Source organism: Spodoptera frugiperda, chromosome 13 (genome assembly GCF_023101765.2).
Source record: "Spodoptera frugiperda isolate SF20-4 chromosome 13, AGI-APGP_CSIRO_Sfru_2.0, whole genome shotgun sequence".
NCBI lineage: Eukaryota > Metazoa > Arthropoda > Insecta > Lepidoptera > Noctuidae > Spodoptera > Spodoptera frugiperda.
In genome coordinates this window covers 1,860,010-1,881,282 of record NC_064224.1, presented here as the reverse complement: position 1 = coordinate 1,881,282, position 21,273 = coordinate 1,860,010, and the positions used below count along the sequence as shown (strand labels likewise).

The 21,273-nt window shown below is 39.3% G+C and overlaps 1 protein-coding gene across 1 annotated transcript in view; it reads left to right on the top strand.

Moving 5' to 3' along the window:
- The first annotated feature begins 343 nt into the window (after positions 1 to 343).
- Positions 344 to 21,273, top strand: part of LOC118270249 (cilia- and flagella-associated protein 58) — a 35,503-nt gene continuing 14,573 nt past the window's right edge. Inside the window, exons 1-15 of the mRNA XM_050698114.1 lie at positions 344 to 565; positions 1,863 to 1,991; positions 2,364 to 2,457; positions 2,634 to 2,769; positions 3,616 to 3,793; positions 4,180 to 4,299; positions 5,048 to 5,242; positions 5,663 to 5,784; positions 6,422 to 6,561; positions 13,629 to 13,767; positions 14,001 to 14,050; positions 14,209 to 14,387; positions 14,785 to 14,994; positions 16,593 to 16,743; positions 17,534 to 17,658. Coding sequence (XP_050554071.1) covers positions 488 to 565; positions 1,863 to 1,991; positions 2,364 to 2,457; positions 2,634 to 2,769; positions 3,616 to 3,793; positions 4,180 to 4,299; positions 5,048 to 5,242; positions 5,663 to 5,784; positions 6,422 to 6,561; positions 13,629 to 13,767; positions 14,001 to 14,050; positions 14,209 to 14,387; positions 14,785 to 14,994; positions 16,593 to 16,743; positions 17,534 to 17,658 — 2,046 coding nt within the window. The 5' untranslated portion in view covers positions 344 to 487. The remainder of the gene's footprint in view (positions 566 to 1,862; positions 1,992 to 2,363; positions 2,458 to 2,633; positions 2,770 to 3,615; positions 3,794 to 4,179; positions 4,300 to 5,047; positions 5,243 to 5,662; positions 5,785 to 6,421; positions 6,562 to 13,628; positions 13,768 to 14,000; positions 14,051 to 14,208; positions 14,388 to 14,784; positions 14,995 to 16,592; positions 16,744 to 17,533; positions 17,659 to 21,273) is intronic.

Below are 21,273 nucleotides of genomic sequence, written 5' to 3'. Positions count from 1 at the left end.
GCATTCCACAATATATTCGTGAAAACCGCATCCAACTCGGATCAGCCGTTTCTGAGATTAGCGCGCACAGACGAACAGACAAACAGACAAACAGACAAAAAAAAGTTAATTACATTTTTGGGTTCGACATCGACATAACAATAACCCCTGCTATTTTTTTATTTTTATTTTCAATGTACAGACAGCACTTTTCTACGATTTTATTATATGTATAGATATAGATATAGATAGGCCAATGGACCAATAATAAAAAATCTTGTTGAAACCACCAAAACTCCATAGATGACAAAAGCTACAACCTCTATGGTAAACTTTGTTTTTCCAATCTAATCAACACGACGCCGTTGCCAAGGCAACGAAATAAACAGCGGAGCACCGAAGACCGAAAGATTATTTTATACCAATTTTTACCCGTTTTAGTTTTTAATAATTATTTGTAAATATTTTTAGTGTTTCAATTGTTTAAGTTTTAGTGCTATCTTCCAATATGGATGACGAGGAGGACTTTGCGGTGGCGCTTAACATCGGCTCAGAGACCACCGAAGCGGAGAGGGAATATGGCATTGTAAATCCTATTTTTATTACTAGTTGTACGCCCCTATTTTACTTGGGTGCTATCCCTTACAAACGTAGGTATAGTTTTTTCTGGTTAAGAAACCGTCGTCATCCTCCTCAAAACGCTGTACTAAAGCATCATTACTTACCTTCTTTTAATCTCAGTAGAGTTAAAAATTATTGTAATTGAATTTATCTTTGTAATCAATTTAAGAGCAACGTCACGCCTTTTATTTCCCCTTATACTTCCTACACACATTCCCGAAGGGGTAGGCAGAGGTGCACATTACTTCATTTTTCACCATTTGTGTTATAAGTCCCATGTAATAAGGTGGGGGGGGTATTTAAGGGCTCAAGTTTAAATTCGCAGTATGTGATTCCCTGTAATTGAAGGATCACAGGATCATGTAAATTATTGTCAATTGTATCTTAGCATGTAAGTGTATCCTTTGTTGGGAGTCCAATTAAACAAAATAAATAAATAAACATACAGACATACATATTGTCAAGCCTTTAATCCCCAAAGGAGTAGGCAGAGGTGCACATTATGGCACTGTATAATGTACACTCACTTTTAACAAATTATGATGTAAGTGCCAAATAATAGGGAGTGAACCTATTGCCATATACCGGGCACATTTCCAGGTTAAGTGCTGATAAATTTTCGAAAATCCGAAAAAAGCCCAGCAATAAATAAATAAACTTTCATTAAAATCGAATCAATGATTTCGGGATGCGTAGAGAACGTACGCATGGATATTCAATTTGATCAGAGACAGAGACAAAATGATATTATCCATCTCAACTTGCACACTCGTGCATATAATGTTGTTGAAACTATTAGCAGTTAGGATTAGCTATTCATGGCCAGCCATAAGACAATCACTGCTGAACATAGGCCTCTCCTAGTAATGAAGGCCAACCCTACAATCGCCTGGTCGGAAGCAACCTACATCAATCCCAATCCCCGCGGCAGCGATTGCTTACCATCAGGTGATCCGTCAGCTCGTATACCGGCTTATTTTATAAAAAAACTTGCTCGTCGGTTAAGGGTACTTTTAATTGGGCCATGCTTTAATATATCGCCAATTTGGTCCGTCTTTTTCATAAAACCTCATTATTTTATTCTTAATAACGAGACATTTTTATTACTACTTTAACAAAATTTGTTAGACTTTCATAAGTACTGCATTGGTCTAATTGAAATAAATTATTTAACTTTAGCTCTGTATCTTTCGGCATAAATTCTACTTCTACATACAATATTCTTCTGTCTTCTTGGCTCTGTATCTTCTGTCTTCCCTCAGGTCCTGGAGCAGCTCCGTGAGTCGGAGGGTATGAAGTTCATCACCGACGTGTACACCAAGCTGTATGACACGTATTACAAGCTGAAGGAGGAGAATGCACAACATTGCGAGGCGAAAGAGGGACTCAAGGTGAGGAACTAACTCTTATATTATTTACTTTCCTTCTTTACTGGAATGAGCTGTCGTCGGCGGTATTTCCGAACCGATACGACCTTCAATTAAAGAGCATACTACTTTTTAAAAGGCCGGCAACGCACCTGTGACTCCTCTGGTGTTGCGGGTGTCCATGGGAGGCGACTCGTTTGCTCGTTTGCCAAATATTCCAGTAAAAAAATACTAACAATACAATAAAGTTTTTAGAATCTAAAACTTCGAGCTGCGGGAGCCGCCGAATCAATACCTCCTTAAGATACTCCGTGGAGGAGCGAAACATATTATGTCGAGTGGTTTGAAAAATACATTGTACCTAATGTAAAACTTATACCATTTTAATGTTTTCAGGTCAAACTGAGTCGCTTCGATGACACCGTATCAGATTTCATGGCTGAAATATCGGAAAATCACAAAGTCATCGAAAAACTACAAACGGAAATCAGTAAGTTGTTAGCTTAATATAACCCCAATAATACTTTGCTCAACTGGAGAATCTTAGACCAAATCCAACACCTTTCCCTTTCCCCTCCCGGAGGGGAGGGGAGAGGAAAGGCCTTCCCTTCCAAGTCCCAATCCTAATATCCAGCACACCACTTATTCTCTTCTATACCTTGACAGAGGAGGCCCAAGCTCTAGCAGACGCGATGCACGCTCGAGAGCTGACCAGCGTCGAGAGTCTAGAGACCATGAAGAGACAGATCGTCAGACTTGAGAAGGAACTGGATGCTAGGAAACGAGCTGGTGAAGAAGATGCGTAAGTGTTTTAATTCATTCATTCCGGAGCTGCGGACTACCTAGCGGGTTTATAGGGGCTCCGGCTCGAAAAGCAGGAGTAGGAACGAGGTGATTTTTAGTCAGTAAGAGTCTGACACTCCCTCTCGCCTCGCCCAAGGCGGGAGAAGCAATTGGATGATTTACCTCCCTCAAAAAAAAGTTTTCATTTATCGTCACTATATGTAACAGCCACAAGACGTCCACTGCTAAACATAGGTCTCCCTCAACGACTTTCATATCAGCCAGTTGGAAGTGATCTGCATCCAACAGCGTAGCGTGAAGACAAACGTTTGATCAGAAAATCTTAAAATTCTACCTCCAGTAAGCAAATCTATAGAAAAAGACTAGCAAACCCAGCGAACTCCGTTTCGCCACCAATGATGTTCCCTGTTTTCCTGCTTTTCTCTTGAATTTTTTCCTAAATTTTCTTTGCTATAAACCTCACGGAGCCCGAGACCTTTCCAACGAATGCAAAACCGTGGAAATCGGTTCGTACGTTCTGGAGTTAGAGCGTCGAGAAGGAAAATACCACTTATTTTAATATTATAGATTAAAGATATAGGTTGACTGTCGAAACTGTCATTCGTCTGATCGATCGTAGGGTCCTTGCCACGAGGTCTCACGTAAGATTACGAATTGGACACATTGTTACCAAGTATTACGTTTTCTTAAGTCTCACAGCTGTGACTCAAAATAGAGTATCCTTGATTTGGGAGCAGTCTCATTTCTTTTTGTAATGGTTACTCAGATTTCAGTAGCTCTCTAATCCTTAAAGAAAACTAGATACACTGTCTTTCCAAAACTAACCTTCATAAAAATATTTTAGCGGAGCAACATCAGCGGCCAAAGAGAAGGAGAAGTTTGAAAAAGAGAAGGCTCGTCTCCAAGGCGAGCTGGATGCTGTGAAGCAGAGGCTCGCCAACTCCTTGCACTATGTGGAGGAACTGGAGGGGAAGAACCATGACAAGGAAATCAATATATCCAAGCTTGAGGAGCAGATTGAGGTGAGAGGTCGAGAACAGTAGAGGTTATTGTTATATTAGTACGTTAACCGCCTCACTAGCGGAGGATTTGCCTTGTAACAGTTTTCTTTCGGCAGTTAATGCTTTAATTATATCAAAGATCTGTGAATTTATTAGGATGGCGATGAATTTATATGAAAATACAATTTGTCCAGGATCAAATATCTGGTTGACAGGATTGTATGAAAATTTTAACAGTACTTTTTATGTCAATAAGTAAAATAGGAAAAGCTTTATGTTAGAACTCCAAGACTAAAAAAGAATTTTCGAAGATTTTCCAAATTGTTAGCAATGTGTATGACAAAAGGGACATTGAATTCCCTTCACCTACATATATTCGGAAAATAAATAACATAATGTGTTTTCAGGAAGCTGAAAACAACGCAGTTCGTCAGAACCGTCTGGTAGACCACCTGAAGTCTGAAACCGCGAACCTCAAGTTGGAAGTGGACGCCAGGGGAAACACCATCGCCAACCTCAGCGATAAGGTAAGGAAATGTACTACTAACTATCGTCGGCGGTATTTCCGAACCGACACGACCTTCAAACCTTCAAGAAAAGAGCGTACTCCTTTTTAAAAAGGCCGGCAACGCACCTCCTCTGGTGTTGCGGGTGTCCATGAGCGGCGCTGATCGCTTACCATCAGGTGACTCGTTTGCCTCCTATTCCATGGAAAAAAACCTGCAGATCCTTGAGGATTATGCGGCAAACTAGACAAGTGCCTAGTGTGCCAGGTTACAGAGGGGCGCTGCAAGACCCTCGGGCCCAACTGCCTATAGACTGACGACGGAGACAAATAAATTAGGGGCGTCTATGAGATGCTTCCCTAGGAAGCTCTCTTTTTTATGGTATAAGCCGGTAAACGAGTAGACGGATCACCTGATGGTAAGCAATCGCTGCCGCCCATGGACACCCGAAACACCAGATGCTCGGTAGCTACACAGAACAAAAAGTAATTAAAACCTATGGTCTTTTAACATCTTAGTACAGAAGAACAACCTTATTATTGGAACTTATGACGGGATATTTACAAGCGTCATGATCACGGATTAACTGTTAATCCGTGATCATGGCGCTTGCAACAGTGCCGAAATATCGGAAACTCACTAAAGTGAATAAACATGGTAAATATCCCGTCATAAGTTCTAATAATAGTGTTAGTGACCATGTCAGTTTAACTCCTTTTAATTTTAAAACCTTGTTTAAGTTTCAAAATATATTTTTCTCATTTCACAGCTAATGAAAGCAGATAAAGCGATAGAACGTCGGGACCGCCAGTTGAATGCTATGACAGCGAAACTGGAAGCAGCTCATGCTGAGCAAGAAGCTGCTGTGAACAGGAGCACGCAGCTAAGGGAACAACTGGAGAATATGCACGCGGAAATGGACAAGACCAAGACACAACTAAATCATACTACTAAGGAACTTAAGGTAAGAGTAATAAGGTTCAAAGTTATGTTTTCCGAGATGTACTTTATAAGATTTTTTGGACACCACTGTAAAACGGTGAAGGAAAGCATCGTGAGGGAATCTGGGTCTAATATAATGTTTAATAATAAGTTTTAAAACACCAACCCGCATTAGCAAGCGTAGTGATCAAACCTTCTCTGTGTGAGAAATTGCTTTACGTTTAAAGTAATCCAAAAAACTGAGACCACGTTCGTTTATTTGAGTCAGTCAATCAGAGCACAGAACGCACTATAGTTCCATTACTGGCGATTCTTCTTGCGAGGACTCTAATTCATGCGCAGCGTTCGTGACACGACTTGAAACTGGTAGAGCTTTTCTTAATAATATAGACAAAAATATCATTGCAAATATAAAATGTTTGATTGAACTTGTATCTTTCAGAACACGATCGACGACAGCAACAAAATACGCAACGAAGCGTCGAAGCTCTTGAAGCAGAACCTGCAGCAGACCAAGAAGTACCAGCTTCTGGAGCATAGCAAGGTTGGCGTTGAAACTGATCGGTGAGAACAATACATTTCTTTGTTTTATTACTAAAAGTGCCAAGTCATAGTCAGCTCGAGTAAAAGCCGAGAGATCGAAGCCGTACAAGAGGCCTAACCACCATACTCAAAGACATTTCATGATTACTTAAACTTCGGCACTAAAGGACTGAAGACTGGGTTAATTTACCATTAAATTACTCTGAATACGGCTGTAAGAGCCAGCACGTAACTTTATAAAAGCTAAAAAGTTTTCTATGCAAAGGCCGCAACGATCTCTGCAGCTATTGATGTAACATTTATATATAGATTCCACTGGTGTTAATATCTTGCCAGACACATTGGAAGTTCGCTGTAGATGTGAGATTTGGGGACTAGGGTCCACTGGTAACCTCACTCACACAACCAAACATTTTATATAGGTATTTATTACGCCTATGCTAAGCTAAAAATTCCGATAATAACAGTTTTAAAACCCTACAACGCTCTGTGGGAGAATCCCTGAAATTCTCCTGCAATTTTTTTATGGAATAGGGGCAAACGAGCATACGTGTCACTTGATGGTAAGCGCCGCCCATGGTCACAATTCTTTTTGCAGCTAGTAACTAAACATCTAACTTCCATAGTCAATCACGATGTTAATAATCATGGCATACAGCGAGCGTCTGAGGCAACAAGTGACGGTGATGGAGCGCGACCTGATGCTGGGCAAGAAGCAGGCGGAGGCCGACAGGAGGGACATCGAGAACCTGAAGCGGGAGAAGGACATCCTCACCAAGAACTTGCAGAAGATACAGAGTATGTAATGTACAAATTGCAACGATAACTAGTATACACCAACACATCGACACAACTATCGCTACACAATATCCCTGTGTGGGTATTCCGTAGTAATGTGCATAAAAACGTTTGTTCATTACGCACACATTGGTATATACTATAAATTATTGTGTCGGTATATGTAAGAATTTCGTAAAAGATTTTATGAATAAAACAAGGGTAGAGATAAAAATAATACTTAACAAACATTTAATAAATCGAACAACGAACGATCGAGCTACACAAATTATACCCATACAAATATATCTAAAGGAATCTTCTCGTCGTATATTTATGTTATTGAATCCATTACAATATTTCGAAACACTTATTAATTGCACGTTTGGCGTAATGGTTAACGCTTTGAGTCTTCGGGCAAAGTGTCGCAGGATCGAACCCAAGCAACAACGAGTTCTTTTTGTAGTGTTTACCAAATATTTTTAAACAACATCTAATTCTAAATTTCTAATCATTCGATACTTGAGTATTAAATTTGTAATGTTTGTGGCGACCACGGAACTCTCGGGTCATTTTATTTAGCCCGTTTATAAAGTAACTACCGTCAATTCTTTAAATATTTTCCAAATCACCCAACTTACAAAATAAAATTATATTCTTAGTTGTTAATTTATGAGCATTTCATTTTCATAGTTTATTGCTACATAATTCGTGTGTAAAGCTCAACATGTCTCAACACTTCACAAATTTGAAAAAGGCAGAAGTAATTATTTTGCACGAACAAAAGATAGATCTTTTGTTTTAGATAGATCTTTTCTTTAGTGAAATAGAAAGGCGTTTAACGATATCGGTGAGTAAATAAGATAATTATTATGTTTATATTCTGGGTCATTGATTGAATTAATTATTTTCACTTATTTATTTAAAGTTCTCTATATTTTTAAATATAATAAAATAATGTTATTATTTTGTTTTTTTATAAATATAATAAAATAATAACATAAAAAATTAATATTTGAATAATGAATACTTTTTTATTATTATTGATGAATTTATTATTAAGAATAAATAATTATTTAATTATTGTTTAATAAATTTAAAACTTAATCTATTTTAATTTATATTAATAGGATACTAATAATAATATTTTCTTAAATATCCTTATAATGGATAATTTTTTATTAATCCTGTTGTAACTTAAAGGATTTTAGTAGCATTTTATTACTGTGTAAACCTATATATATGTTGATTATAAAATATTGTATAATTATTGTGTTTACAACTAAAGCTACTTGTAGTTATATTTTATTCCTATTGATAAATAACTTTATAGAGTTTCGTGGTATTTTAAATAATATATTTTTGTTTAATAGTGTAAGTCCATGCAGTTATGGGTGCGCAGATATGCGGAGACTGGTGATATTGAAAATTGCCAAGCTGGGCAGAAGCCGAAGGCAAATTCGTCAGCTCGCCACTACGACATCGTAGCCAGGCATAAGGTTGATCCCTTTTTCAACGCGCACTGCAGCAACGGCACCTGCATTCTGGTTTAAGATGCAGGAAGCCAGCCAAAAAGATATTACTGCCCACAATGCACCAGGAACAGCGATAAAATTTTGCCAGAAGTTTTATAAATTTTAATAGGGCTAATAATGTGGTTATATTTACCGATGTAAAGAATTAATTTCATGCTAGCAGCATAAAGTTGAAATTTATTTGTATTGAATTTTTTTTTGGGTTAACGCTGACTTATATCGATTTCTGAATCAGTTACTGAGCCACCAGCCAAATTATATATAGTCCAAATTAACTACAATGTTTATATTTTTAAATAATATTATAATGCAGTCTAGAAAATACGGTGAAGTGATGTTATTGTTATGCGGTTAGAAATTGTCATAATTTCTTTCTATTCAACATGTTGATTCACTTCACTTCTCATTTTAATAACTTATGTAACTGCTGTTCAACTAATTTGAAACATTATATTTACGCTCATCCTTAACCAACTTAGAATATGATTCGAAATGTTATAATGTTAAAAACTTATTTGTATTAATCGTCACATTTTTTGCTAACATATTGCCCACTCAATATTGAATCTTATAGCAACCGCCTTATAATACAAAATGGAGAATTCTAATAACAAAAATTTGCTAATTTCAAGAAATAACAATATTTACTGTGAAGCGGAAATTTGGAAAAAAATGTTTTAGTTAAATTTTTATAATAATTTTATTTTTTAATACTTTTTAATTAAAAAATATATAATGTTTCTTATTGTTTAATTATAAGTAATATACAATATTAAATTTTAATTTATTATTATTTAATTAATAATAAAAATTATTATTTAATAATATTTTTTTTGTAATAATCATTAATTAATAAAAAATTGTTTATGAAAACAATTAATAACATTTTTTATTTGATTTATATCCAATATTTATACTTTATTTCTATAAAAATAAATTATACGTAATAAAATAGATATCGTTTTATTTACCGACTTAAATGCTTCTTTTATAGTCTGATTTTATTATACAGAAAACAAAAATAAACTTAACAAAGACAAACAACGAAATAAAATACATCCAAAAAATATGTTTTGCTGGTTTCGAACCCACATCGGCGTAGACGGAGACGATTAGAGCAAGCTCGTTAAACCACTCGTCCACGAGCACTACGTTTAGTTCGGTGAAAATGTTGAACCATATCATCAATTGTAAATATTTTTAACCTTACCCATCTATTAAATTATAAAAATACATATACCGACACAAAATTTATAATATATACCAATGTGTGCGTAATGGTCAAACGTTTTTATGCACATTACTACGGAATACCCACACAGGGATATTGTGTAGCGATAGTTGTGCCGATGTGTTGGTGTATACTAGTTACAGTTGCTAGGTGTACCTATACATACATACATACATACATTATATATTATATAACCTCACGCCTGTCTCTCGTGGGGGTAGACAGAGACACCAGACAATGGAACACCATTTGCTACGATTCTTACATCCCTCTTTCGCTTCATCAACAGTCATCACTAGTCATCAGTCTTTTCATGCATGCTCGTCGGTTAAAGGTACTTTTTAATATATCGCCAATCTGGTCGTTTTGGGGACCGAGTCACCCACGTCCGTAGGAAGATACCCACAGTTAGGCCCTACACGTGGTCCCCGGGTGGTGCTAATCAGGTGACACTAACTGGTGGTAGGTTTCGACCGACGGCTTGTGACCACCCACTGGGTAAAGACGTACCGCCAAGCGGCCTTGCGTGTTCCGGTACGATACCCAGTGTAGCCGATTTAGAGGGGATGGGTCAAAGTGGCGGTCCCAATGTCTGCAGACCGGCCAGACTCGCGTTGCTCATGACGCATCGGGAGACTAGTCGCGGAGGGTAGCGGGATCCGAGGCACGGTGCACCGCTGGCCGACCGCAGTTAGTTGGGGGCCCAAGTAATGTGTTAGCCACATGTGAAAGGCTGCCCCGCCAACTGGCGAAAAATCCCGGAATGCGCCATCGTGCTGGTTGGCGACCAGGCGAGAGGGCCCGATGGACATTTCCGGGGGGGCTCGGGCGTCCCCGCAGTCTCCAGACTAGTACCCCAATGATGACGGCTTGCCAATGCGTGACTGTGGTAGCGGTATAGGATTCCATTTTACTTCCTTCCCCTTCCCTAACTCACTCAACAACATGCCAAGGTCAAAAAAGAAAAGAGCAAAACAGCGGCTGCACTCCCTCTCACTTAAAGTGCACCTTAGTAACATACGAGGTCTGCACACAAATCTCGCAGCAGTCCACTTTCATCTTGAGACTGAAAAACCTTCTCTCTTTTTTATCTCAGAGACGCAAATTAAAAGTCCGTCAGACGTATCGTACCTATCATACCCAGGGTTTACCCTGGAGCACAATTTTAAACCGCACGCAGGTGTGTGTTTTTACGCTCGGGACGATATATGCTATCGGCGTCTCCGCGACCTTGAGGATTCCAGATTCTCAACGCTTTGGGCTCTAGTGGACACAGGCATGGATAAAATTATCTATGCATGTGTTTACCGTTCGCACAGTGGGGATCAGGAGACGACCAGGCTCACACAGTACCTCAGTGAGGCGGCAGATGCGGCTCAGCAGAGGTACCCTTCCGCTCAATTGGTGTTACTGGGGGATTTTAATGCCCACCATCAGGAGTGGCTCTTCCCATACCAGTTCACAGACCACGCTGGCCGAGAGATGCGAAAGCTTTCGCTTACGCTAAATCTTACCCAGCTGGTCCAGGGAGCTACGAGGGTGCCGGATGTTGAATCGCACACAGCCAATTGCTTGGACCTTCTGCTGACAACAGATCCAGATCGCTACTCAGTGTCGATATCATCACCGTTAGGTAGTTCCGACCACTGTCTGGTGAAATCAGTATCAGTCTACTCTCCGCCCGATCCCTGCCCTAGAGGCACCAGGCGGGTATGGCGATATAGGTCAGCAGACTGGGACGGCATGCGATCGTTCTTCGCTTGTTATCCTTGGCAGCCTACTTGCTTTTCTTCAAATGATCCATCGTCGTGCGCAGGTGCTGTGACGGATGTGCTGCGGCGGGGGATGGAGTACTATATCCCATTCTCTGACGTAGCAGTGTCTGACCAAGCTCGCCCTTGGTTTGGTCCGGAATGTGTTCGCGCTAACACGCTTATGCAAGCGGCATACCGGGCATGGGCCGACGCTCGTATGCACAAGGCGGGCGACGTGAGTCAAAAGAAGAGGGCTTTCAATAGTGCTGCCAAGTCCTGCAAAAAGGTGATGAGGAGGTCTCGGTTCGACCACATTAGCCACATCGGGAACAAACTAGCCTCATACCCTGCCGGTAGTAAGGCGTTTTGGACCCTGGCTAAGTCGGTTGAATCGAACTTCTGCCGTCCCTCACTACCGCCGCTGATTAAACCCGATGGGTCGCTGGCACATACTGCCGAAGAGAAGGCAAATTTGTTTGCTTCCCTCTTTGCAGAATCTTCGCGTCTAGATCCTGGTGACGCGCGACCCCCAGCCTGTCCTGATGGATGTGGGTCGAGTATGTTGAATATTCGCATCCATCAGAAGGACGTCCGTAGGGTATTGCGTAACCTAGACGTGAACAAGGCGAGCGGTCCGGATGGGATACCAGCGATTGTTTTGCGGACATGTGCGCCTGAACTGTCTCCGATCCTGACACGCCTGTTTAGGCTATCTCTTGAGGCTGGTAAGGTGCCGAAGGTATGGAAGCTGGCTAACGTACAGCCCGTTCCCAAAAAGGGTAGTCGTGCTGACCCAGCCAACTATAGACCAATTTCAGTAACGTCCATTCTATGTAAGACAATGGAACGTGTACTGAATACTAAACTCCTGGCATACCTAGAAACTAACGACATCTTAAGTGACCGACAATACGGCTTTCGCCGAAACCGGTCAACTGGAGATCTTCTAGCGTATGCCACCTACATCTGGAGTGAGGCCATTGAGAGGCACGGGGAGGCGCTTGCCGTTTCCCTCGACATCTCGAAGGCTTTTGATAGGGTCTGGCATCATAGCCTTGTTGGTAAGCTTCCCTCCTTCGGCCTGCCTGCTGGTCTGTGTGCTTGGATAGCAGACTTCCTGAGCGACCGATCCATCCAAGTGGTCATCAATGGCTCCTCGTCCGATGAAATGGCTATCAATGCCGGAGTTCCTCAGGGGTCAGTGCTCTCGGCTACATTGTTCTTGTTGCACATAAATGATCTGCTTAAGCCCGGTACCTTTGGGTATGCAGACGACAGTACTGTTGCTGAGAGATACACGTCCGGCGCACGAGCTAGTGGGTCACAAATCCAGTCTCTTCGAGAGGCTATGGTGGGGCGCTTGAACTCTTCCTTGGAGGCGGTATCCGCATGGGGCAATGCCAATTTGGTTGAGTTCAATGCTGCTAAGACCCAGGCGTGTCTATTTTCCGCTAAAAGGAGCCAATTCAGCCCTGCTCCTACTTTCCGAGGTGCAGCCGTGCCAATAACCGACCGTCTGGATATTCTTGGTGTTACGCTAACGTCTACCCTCAACTTTGGGCCATTCATTGAAGCAAAAGCCCATCTTGCTGCAAAAAAACTGGGAATCCTCGCAAAGGTCAGACAATACTTCACGCAGGAACAGCTGCTCAAACTTTATCAGGCGCAAGTTCGATCATGCATGGAGTATTGCTCTCATCTTTGGGACGGATCAGCCCGATACCAGCTTGATGCACTCGAGGCAATCGAGAGACGAGCCAAGAGGATCATTGGCAATGACGCACTTGTCGAGTCGAAACTCCAAAGTCTAGAGCACCGACGCCGAGTGGCTAGCCTGTCGGTTTTCTATCGGCTGCATTTCGGGGAGTGTGCGTCGGAATTGCACAATTTAATTCCGCCTAGCCCGTTCCATCATCGGACAACCAGACGTACGGCAACGCGTCATCGTTACATGGTGGATATCCCATCTATACGCACAAAACGTTTTGGGAGTACATTCATTATACGTACAGCTAAGGAATGGAATTCCCTGCCGGAGTCTGTGTTTCCCGAGAGCTACAACCCTGGAATATTTAAATCAAGAGTGAATAGGTTCCTTCTAGGTAAGCGCGCTCCATCGTCGACCGCATCGTCGCTTCCCATCAGGTGAGATAGTGGTCAAGCGTGAACCTATAGTTAATAAAAAAAAAAAAAAAAAATATGTCCGTCTGGGACGCCCTCTACCGACACCGCCTTGTATATTTCTTTCGTAAATCTGCTTTCATCCATCCTTTCTACATTTACGATAACGATCGCGATTTTTTATTATCAGTTCCTCCATCATCGTTTACATCCACTTTCTCCAACATAAGCATCATCAATTCATTATCATCACCAGCACCTCCATGGTCATCATCAACTCATCGACTACTCCCTATACCCCACGATCATCAACTCCACCATCGTCAACTGCTTCATTTTCTTTCCCATCATAATCATGATCCTCACCAATCCCTTCATCATGATGATAAACAGCGGAGTCATCATCACCAGCGGTATTAACAGCATCACCATATAATTGTTTATCAGATGAAGCACTAGAGAACCTGAACATGCTGGACCTGCAGGAGCAGCGACGCAAGCAGCTGGAGCACGAGCTGGAGACCAACACCGCGCAGATACACAAGCAGCGGCTCATGATACGCACCTTCGAGAAGGAGAAAGATAGGTAACGAGAGAAGAGTTTGAACCATTAGCTCTACTTATCTACAAATATTTTCAAAAATAGACTTTGGCAAACTTACGTAAAAGTAGTATTCTTTTTCCTGCTTTTGTCCCAATTCATTTGGAGTACGTTCTTCCATGAACCTATTAAAGGTCTTCATAAAACCAAATCACGTTTATGTCTATCCATCAGATTCAAATGTTTGAACAATAATTTGAAAATTATCTGCTTTCCAGAATGCTGGAGGAGACGATCGCTCTAAACGAGAAAATTGATGAAATAACAGGTAGGTATTATAATCTCCCTTTATTATGATATCAACGAAATAGTACATCAAAATCTTTACAAGATAAAAAATACAGAAGAATATTTTCCAACACAAAATATGGAACAACATATTATGTATCCTGAACTTATAAATCAAATCAAACACCACCTCCGCAGAGGAGGTACGTCTCCGTACGGCTGATATCTTGGACCTGAAGAAGGCACTTCGCGAGGAGACCATCAAATCTCGCAAATTATCCGTCGCCCTGGACGCCACTAGAGCTGAGAGGAACATGCTGCATAAGAACTACACCGAGGCCCTGGATGAAATACAGGACTTGAAACAGAAGATGAAGGTAAATTGGTGATAGAAGATAAGAAAAGCAGATCTTTGCCCTTTTGCCCTCCAATTCTATTTGTGATCGTTTTACTCTTTTACGCATTCATGATTTCCTGGTATAGCGGCAGTCAATGGGTTCGATTGGTCGCCTATTGTCAGGTGATACATATACTTGTTTGCCCTCGATTCCATAAACATAAAGGATTTGGAAATTTCATATCAATTTCAAAGAAAATGTAATACCAAATCCGGTTTTAGCATCCAATTACTACCTATATATATCACAAAAGTTAAGGATAAGATGCAAAATCAGACTTTCCTCTCAAAGAAAAACAAACGAGACATTTGAACTTTTCTATCTTCTTTTATTTCTATTTTCTTTTATCTCTTCTCACTCTACTCTCAATCCACAGATGCTAGCATATCAAATAGAACAGCTGAAAGAAGATATAAGCGGCAAGGAATCAGGACTGAAGTCATGTGAAGGCTTTCTAGGGAAATGCAACAAGAAGAATGAACAGCTCAGGACGGAGATCCAGGCTGGACTCGCGAAGTTGTCTGAAGCAAGGGCTGATATAGCAGCCTTGAGGCAGGAGGAGGCTAGGCTTAACAGAATCGTGCAGGTAAGTCCCATCTGAAAGCAAGAAAGAAATATAAAAAAAGAAAATAACTAGCAATAAAGCCAGTGTTCAGCTAAATGCGGTTCGAGCACGGTGGCTTGAGTCCACGACGCTGATTTCCAGCACTGGCCATGGCAAGCAGATGTGCTTATAGACTTGTACACATTATCATACATCTAATGGCACAGTGCTGGACCTCTTCTCCACAACACAATCTTGTAAACATGCACTACACTAGATCAGCCACTAGCATTTTTTTTTTTCATTTTGGGGAACTTTAAAAAGAATACTCGTTATACAATAAAATACTCTCATTTAAAATGTAATTAAATTGCCTTTCTCAAATTGGTAACGTATATCGTTACCAATTTGAGACAATATTTGTATCAGAAAATATTTATCAAGAAATGAAAAAGAAAAAGCGCCGGTAGCTCTATTTCTTTACTCCCAACTGTAGTTTGGTTATTCTGTTTTGACTTATAAACGATTAATAGACACTAGAAATGAATATCAGGATTTAAATTAATTGATCCCATTGCCAGTTCAATGCCTTTTCTCGCATTGATAAGGAGTTGGAGTTAGTTAGAACATTGATGACCATGCATAGTTTTTACTCAAAGCGGCTTTGCGAGAGAGAGACACTAAAAGGTTCCACGAAACTGGATAGTTCAATCTTATGAAAAAGAGAGTGGTCAATTGACCTAATACGGCTAATACCTGTAAAAAGTAAAGAGGTTAGATCATTTTGTGATTACTCTGATCTAGTTTTTTTATTCCTACGTAATAACTTTTCCTACAACTTTTCTACCAAAAAAGTGTCCTATAATTGCCCAAGGTTAGGTATAAAAGTGTCATTAATTGTATCAAATTATGAGACAAATCACTTTGCAGAAAAACTATATTATTATCGGCAATTAATTAGTGAAATTGGTTTGCTAGGAAAGCTAATATTGTGCCCATTATTGGTACAATATTCTTCTTAGAAAGAATCAGTAAGATAACATCGATTTTTTATAACTTAACGATGGTTTTTCGTTTTTCTGTTAGCAAACCGTTTCTCTGAATCTTTGGTGTCGAGGTAACTTAACAAATTACAAAGTATACAACTATCCATTAAACTGTCAAATTAATATCAACAAACAACAATTATTGATATCTAACAATAAAAAAATATATATTATAACAAATGACAGTTGTGGCAGGAACTCGACTAGTTTTAAGCCATGCTAGAGACACATGACGCGTCGCGTGTCGCGGAATGCTGCTCATGAATATGAGCCTCTAGAATGACTTGAAACTAGTCGAGTTCCTCGTCAAATAGTTACGTGAGTAAGCCGATAACATGGAATTAATTCAGTATGTCTCACGAAAGTTATAATAAAGTTAATGATAGTTGTGATTCTATTATTATAATTAAGTTTTTATCTTAAATTATCTAATAGCTTTTCTCCTGCGGGTCCACCAACTTAGATATTTTCTCGAGTAAGTCCTATTTCCCGAGTGAAAGTAAAATAAGAAACAAAATAATTATCACGTTCCCTGCTGAAAGGTAACTTTATAGTTTATACCTCTAGTCATTTCACGAAGTATCCTTTGATTAGGAAGGTGACGCGGCTCGTGCTAAACTCATCAAGGAGCTGGAAGGTCTGATGAACGAGCGCGATGTGGTCGGAGCTCAGCTCGTGAGGAGAAACGATGAAATCTCTCTGCTTTATGAGAAGATACGGATTCTTGAAGTCACACTGCAAAGAGGTGAGTGGTATATTACCTACATACAGTTTACTAGCTTCTGCCAGTGGCTTCGGTCGCGTTTCCGTGGGATAAAAAGTATCCTTTCACCCAAGTCAGCTCATACCCTGTCTGTATACCAAATTTCATCAAAATCCGTTCAGTAGTTTCAGCGTGTTTGACGGACAAACATCCAAACAAACATTATAAAAAATTACAATATTATTAAAGTGTGATAGATAGCATCCAATGTGTTCTCCCGCCTTGTGAGAGACGAAATGGAGTGCTAGACTCAGACGCTTACTGACCAAAAACCACCCCGTTCCTACTCCTGCCCTTCGAGCCGGAGTCTCGGGAAACCCGCTAGGTAGTTCCTAGCTCCGGACCGTGCATCAGCCCTACTGGGGCCTAACTGATGTGGTCTGTAGGCTCTTTGAAGCGCGTCGAACGCGACGCGCCGTACGCATGAGGAACGAGTATCCTTAGGAACGGAAAGTGGTTTTATTACAATACTATTGAAATAATGTATCAGAGAAATTATAAACATATTTCTTAAAAAAGTAACGAATGGAGTTTCTTGCTCGTTCTTCTCCATTCGAAGCTACACTTTGGAACAAGCACCTAGCTTCACTGACAGACAGACTGACGGACAATTGTTTCTTTCTTTCTTTGTGAACTTTTCAAAAGCATCTAAGTATATATGGTTTAATTGGAATAAATGATTTGACTTTTGACTTTGACTTTGACAAAAAAAACATTAATTATTATTTCAAAATATGCTATGTGATCATTAATTAATGTTGTGCTTGACAAGGTGAGCGTCAATACGAGCAGCGTGTGGAAGACATCAGACTGCTGCGGTTGGAGATCATACGGCTGCGCAAGGAGAAGAACTTGCTCTCCAAGGGTATTGAGAACATGACCGACTTGAGGCTCGAGGTGAGTGTTCCCATATTCCGTTACTTGATCATATTTATTTCAATTTAAAGACAACGTCGTCCAGTGCCGTTTAAAAGTAAGCGTCTACAGGCCCAAATCGTACACATTCCGTATGACGTCATCAGTACGCATCGCATGTAGGCATTGCTGATGATGCGGTCCGTACGATACGATCCGGTGGACGCAGTTGTATGAGGCTCTATACAAGGCAAACTAAAATCCGTTGCATACGATGCGGGCCTGTCGACGCGCACCTTAAATAATAATAACTTAGAAAAAACTAAACTAAATAGATAACTAATGGTCTAAACGCTAGTATAGTCTACATATCAATTTGTATAATATTTTTGTCCTATCACAAATTGGGAAAGCAAGTTGATCATTATATTTATTGTCATAATAACTTGAAATTTAGGATATTTGTGAGTCATGCGTCTTGTTTCCTAGTAATTTCTTCCTCTCACAATCTACTTTCACTGAGTAAATCTTGGTATTTCCAAATAACTGAAAGCGATAACTTTATTTGCAGTGTTAAAGAGTCAGATTCGTCTGATGTCAAAGTCAAAGTCAAAGCATTTATTTCAATTAATCCTAAATTAGGCACTTTTGAAACGTCAAATTGAATTGTCCGTCAGTCCGTCCGTCAGTGAAGCTAGGTGCTCGTTCCAAAGTGTTGCTTCGAATGGAGAAGAACGAGCAAGAAACTCCATCGTTACTCTTTTCAAAAAATGTTTTTACAATATCTCTGATACATTATTTGATCATTTACCTATTGTATATATATGTAGGAACAATGTAACGACAATACGACGTCAAAACTATGGGACAATAAAACCAATTTGTAAAGAATATAAATTAAAAAAGCGGGTTGTTTCAACATAGTGCCCACATATGTACACTTACAATTTTGAAATAATGCTTCTATACAAATAAAAAATAATCTTTAATTTAATTTTTCAAATAAAAAATAAATAAATAACTGCTTGATGCCACAGGATCCCTAGACTACATTGGAATAAATTAGTACTTTAATTTAACGTGTAACTAGTGATCGTATTAGAGCATTGTCTAGTGTGAGCGAGTGTCCAGTGGAGCCGGACCAACATGCTGCCACACATTTTTATCTTTAATATAATCTGATAGTTTATAATATGCCTGTTTACACAGTTCACGCTTTATACAAGATTTAAATTTTTTCTCGTTCAGATTCAGTATGGTGGTTGGTAGTTTATTGTAACACTTAACACAAAATCCCATGAAGGATTTCTGCACTTTGGACAATCGGAATTGCGGTATAGCTAACTTATTTTTACCTCTCGTATTAAAATTGTGTCTGTCGCTTCTTTTTTCAAACAATTGTTGATTTTTTCTCACGTACATAATATTTTCGTAAATGAATTGAGAAGGCACTGTAAGAATGTTTATAGTTTTAAATAGTTCTCTCAAAGATTCGCGACGGGGCAAGTTATATATTGCTCGAATAGCTCGCTTTTGCAAAATAAAAATTGATTCTACATCCGCAGCTCGCCCCCACAGCAAGATGCCGTAAGACATTATGCTGTGAAAATAACTAAAATAAACAAGCCTTGCCGTACCTACGTCCGTTAGCTGCCTTATCTGTCTAACTGCATAAGCAGCTGAGCTTAGTCTCCCCGAAAGTGCTTTTATATGGGGCCCCCATTGCAATCTGTCATCTAATGTGATACCCAAAAATACAGTCTCCTTAACAAATTCCAACTTTTGTCCGTTCAAAGCAACATAAAATTCGTTATTTTGTACGTTTGGCAAGCAAAATTTAATACATTGTATTTGCATACAATAATTGCATACAATGTATTTGCTGTCGAGCCTCAACAAGAATTTATATCTATCTATACTATCTATACTATATATAATATTATACAGGGTGCAGATTTGAAACCATGACAGAACTCGGGAGCATGTTACGGAAGTAAAGAATGTTCAATTTAAAATAAGGTTTCTGGCCAATAGTTAAAAACAAAGCTATAATAAATTATTTAAGATTGGCCGTCTTTCAGAATAATTCGTCACCGGCGATTCTGAATATTTCAGAATCGCCCAACATGTCACGCACACAGCGTAACAAGACAGCGTCGAAGGTCAGTGGGCGGGGCTACGCGAGACGCCGCACGAGTAGGCAGTTAGAAAGCGAAAAGAAAAATAATCACCAACATTTATTAATGATTTGATTGTTAACACATTTTCAATAATCTTAGAGTGCAGAAACAATCAATAAAAAAGTAGTACTCGTATCTTCAAAGAAAACGTAGGTATCAGCTGATTCATAACACTACGTACCTAATGATTTACTTATTACGTTTTATTGCAATCCTGTTGGATACTAATAATTTAAAACTTAGTTATTTAAGGTCTGAATTATGAAAACACATCGCTACGAAAAGGTAGGTAGGGATCTAATCCAAACGCTCAGCTGTTTGCGAGCATAATCTTAGGTACCACTACCACTACCTACTAACTAATATCAACAAACACATTGTCGTTACTATTAACCATTAATTAGTAACTGACTATAAGTTTACTTATTATTCTGCGCCATAGGTACAGTATTTATCAGTTGATTCATAATAGCTAATGAATTATGATGTATTAATTAAATTTTATTGGCATCCTGCTGAATACGTAAAACAACCAATTTCAAACTTAGAATCGTAAGATCGGGATAATAAACACACATAGGTAAGTAGGTAGTCCAAGCGCTCAGCTGTTTGCGGGCGTGATGTTAGATAAGTAGTTTACTAACGTATTCTGTCTACCTAGATACATTCAGTTCAAAGTTTTGGTAGATGGTATTAAAACTGTTAATATGAAATTACTTTTGGTATTAGATAATTCATAATTTTGATCTAAATCTAAAAATGGTTTCATCCGCATAACCTACGTACGTACTACGTACCTATCACCTACTTTATTGTTAGTTTGTTATTGCCTAACTAATTTCTAACAATTAGTATACTACTTACCTACTTATTATCACTTCATGTATGTTCCTGCGGTAGTTATCAGCTGATTCATAGTAGGTACTAGTTAAGTAATGATTTACTTATTACGTCTTATTGCAATCCTGCTGAATATCGCTCAGCTGTTTGTTTCATTTTTGTGTGTTGGAACAATTTCTTTAAATTCATCGATCCTATTAATGCATTCTTAATCCGATCTAAAATAAACTAGTTTCTGCTAGCGGTCTAGCTATTTAATCAGAATAGCGCAGTGGCGGGCAACAACCGATACCATAATGAGTCGCGGGTTCGATTCCAGCATGGAACAACTCTGTATAAGTACCTAATCCACAATTTGTTGTATCGGGTCTGGGTGAGACGTAGTTATGTGAATTCAGTAGTTATGTAAAAATTAATATTTAGAGAGCCAAAACTACTAATGTAATTTGAAAGTTAATATTAAAATACGCATTGTACGAGTAGATAAGTGTCCAAATGTTTATTCGTGTTTTAAATCGGTGGATTATAAAATTGTCGGTCAGTGGGTAGCCTTAGGGGCGGATTTGTCTTTCCTATTTATGCATTGATATTCCGCATACATACCTACGATAGTTACCAGCTGATCAGCTGATTCGTA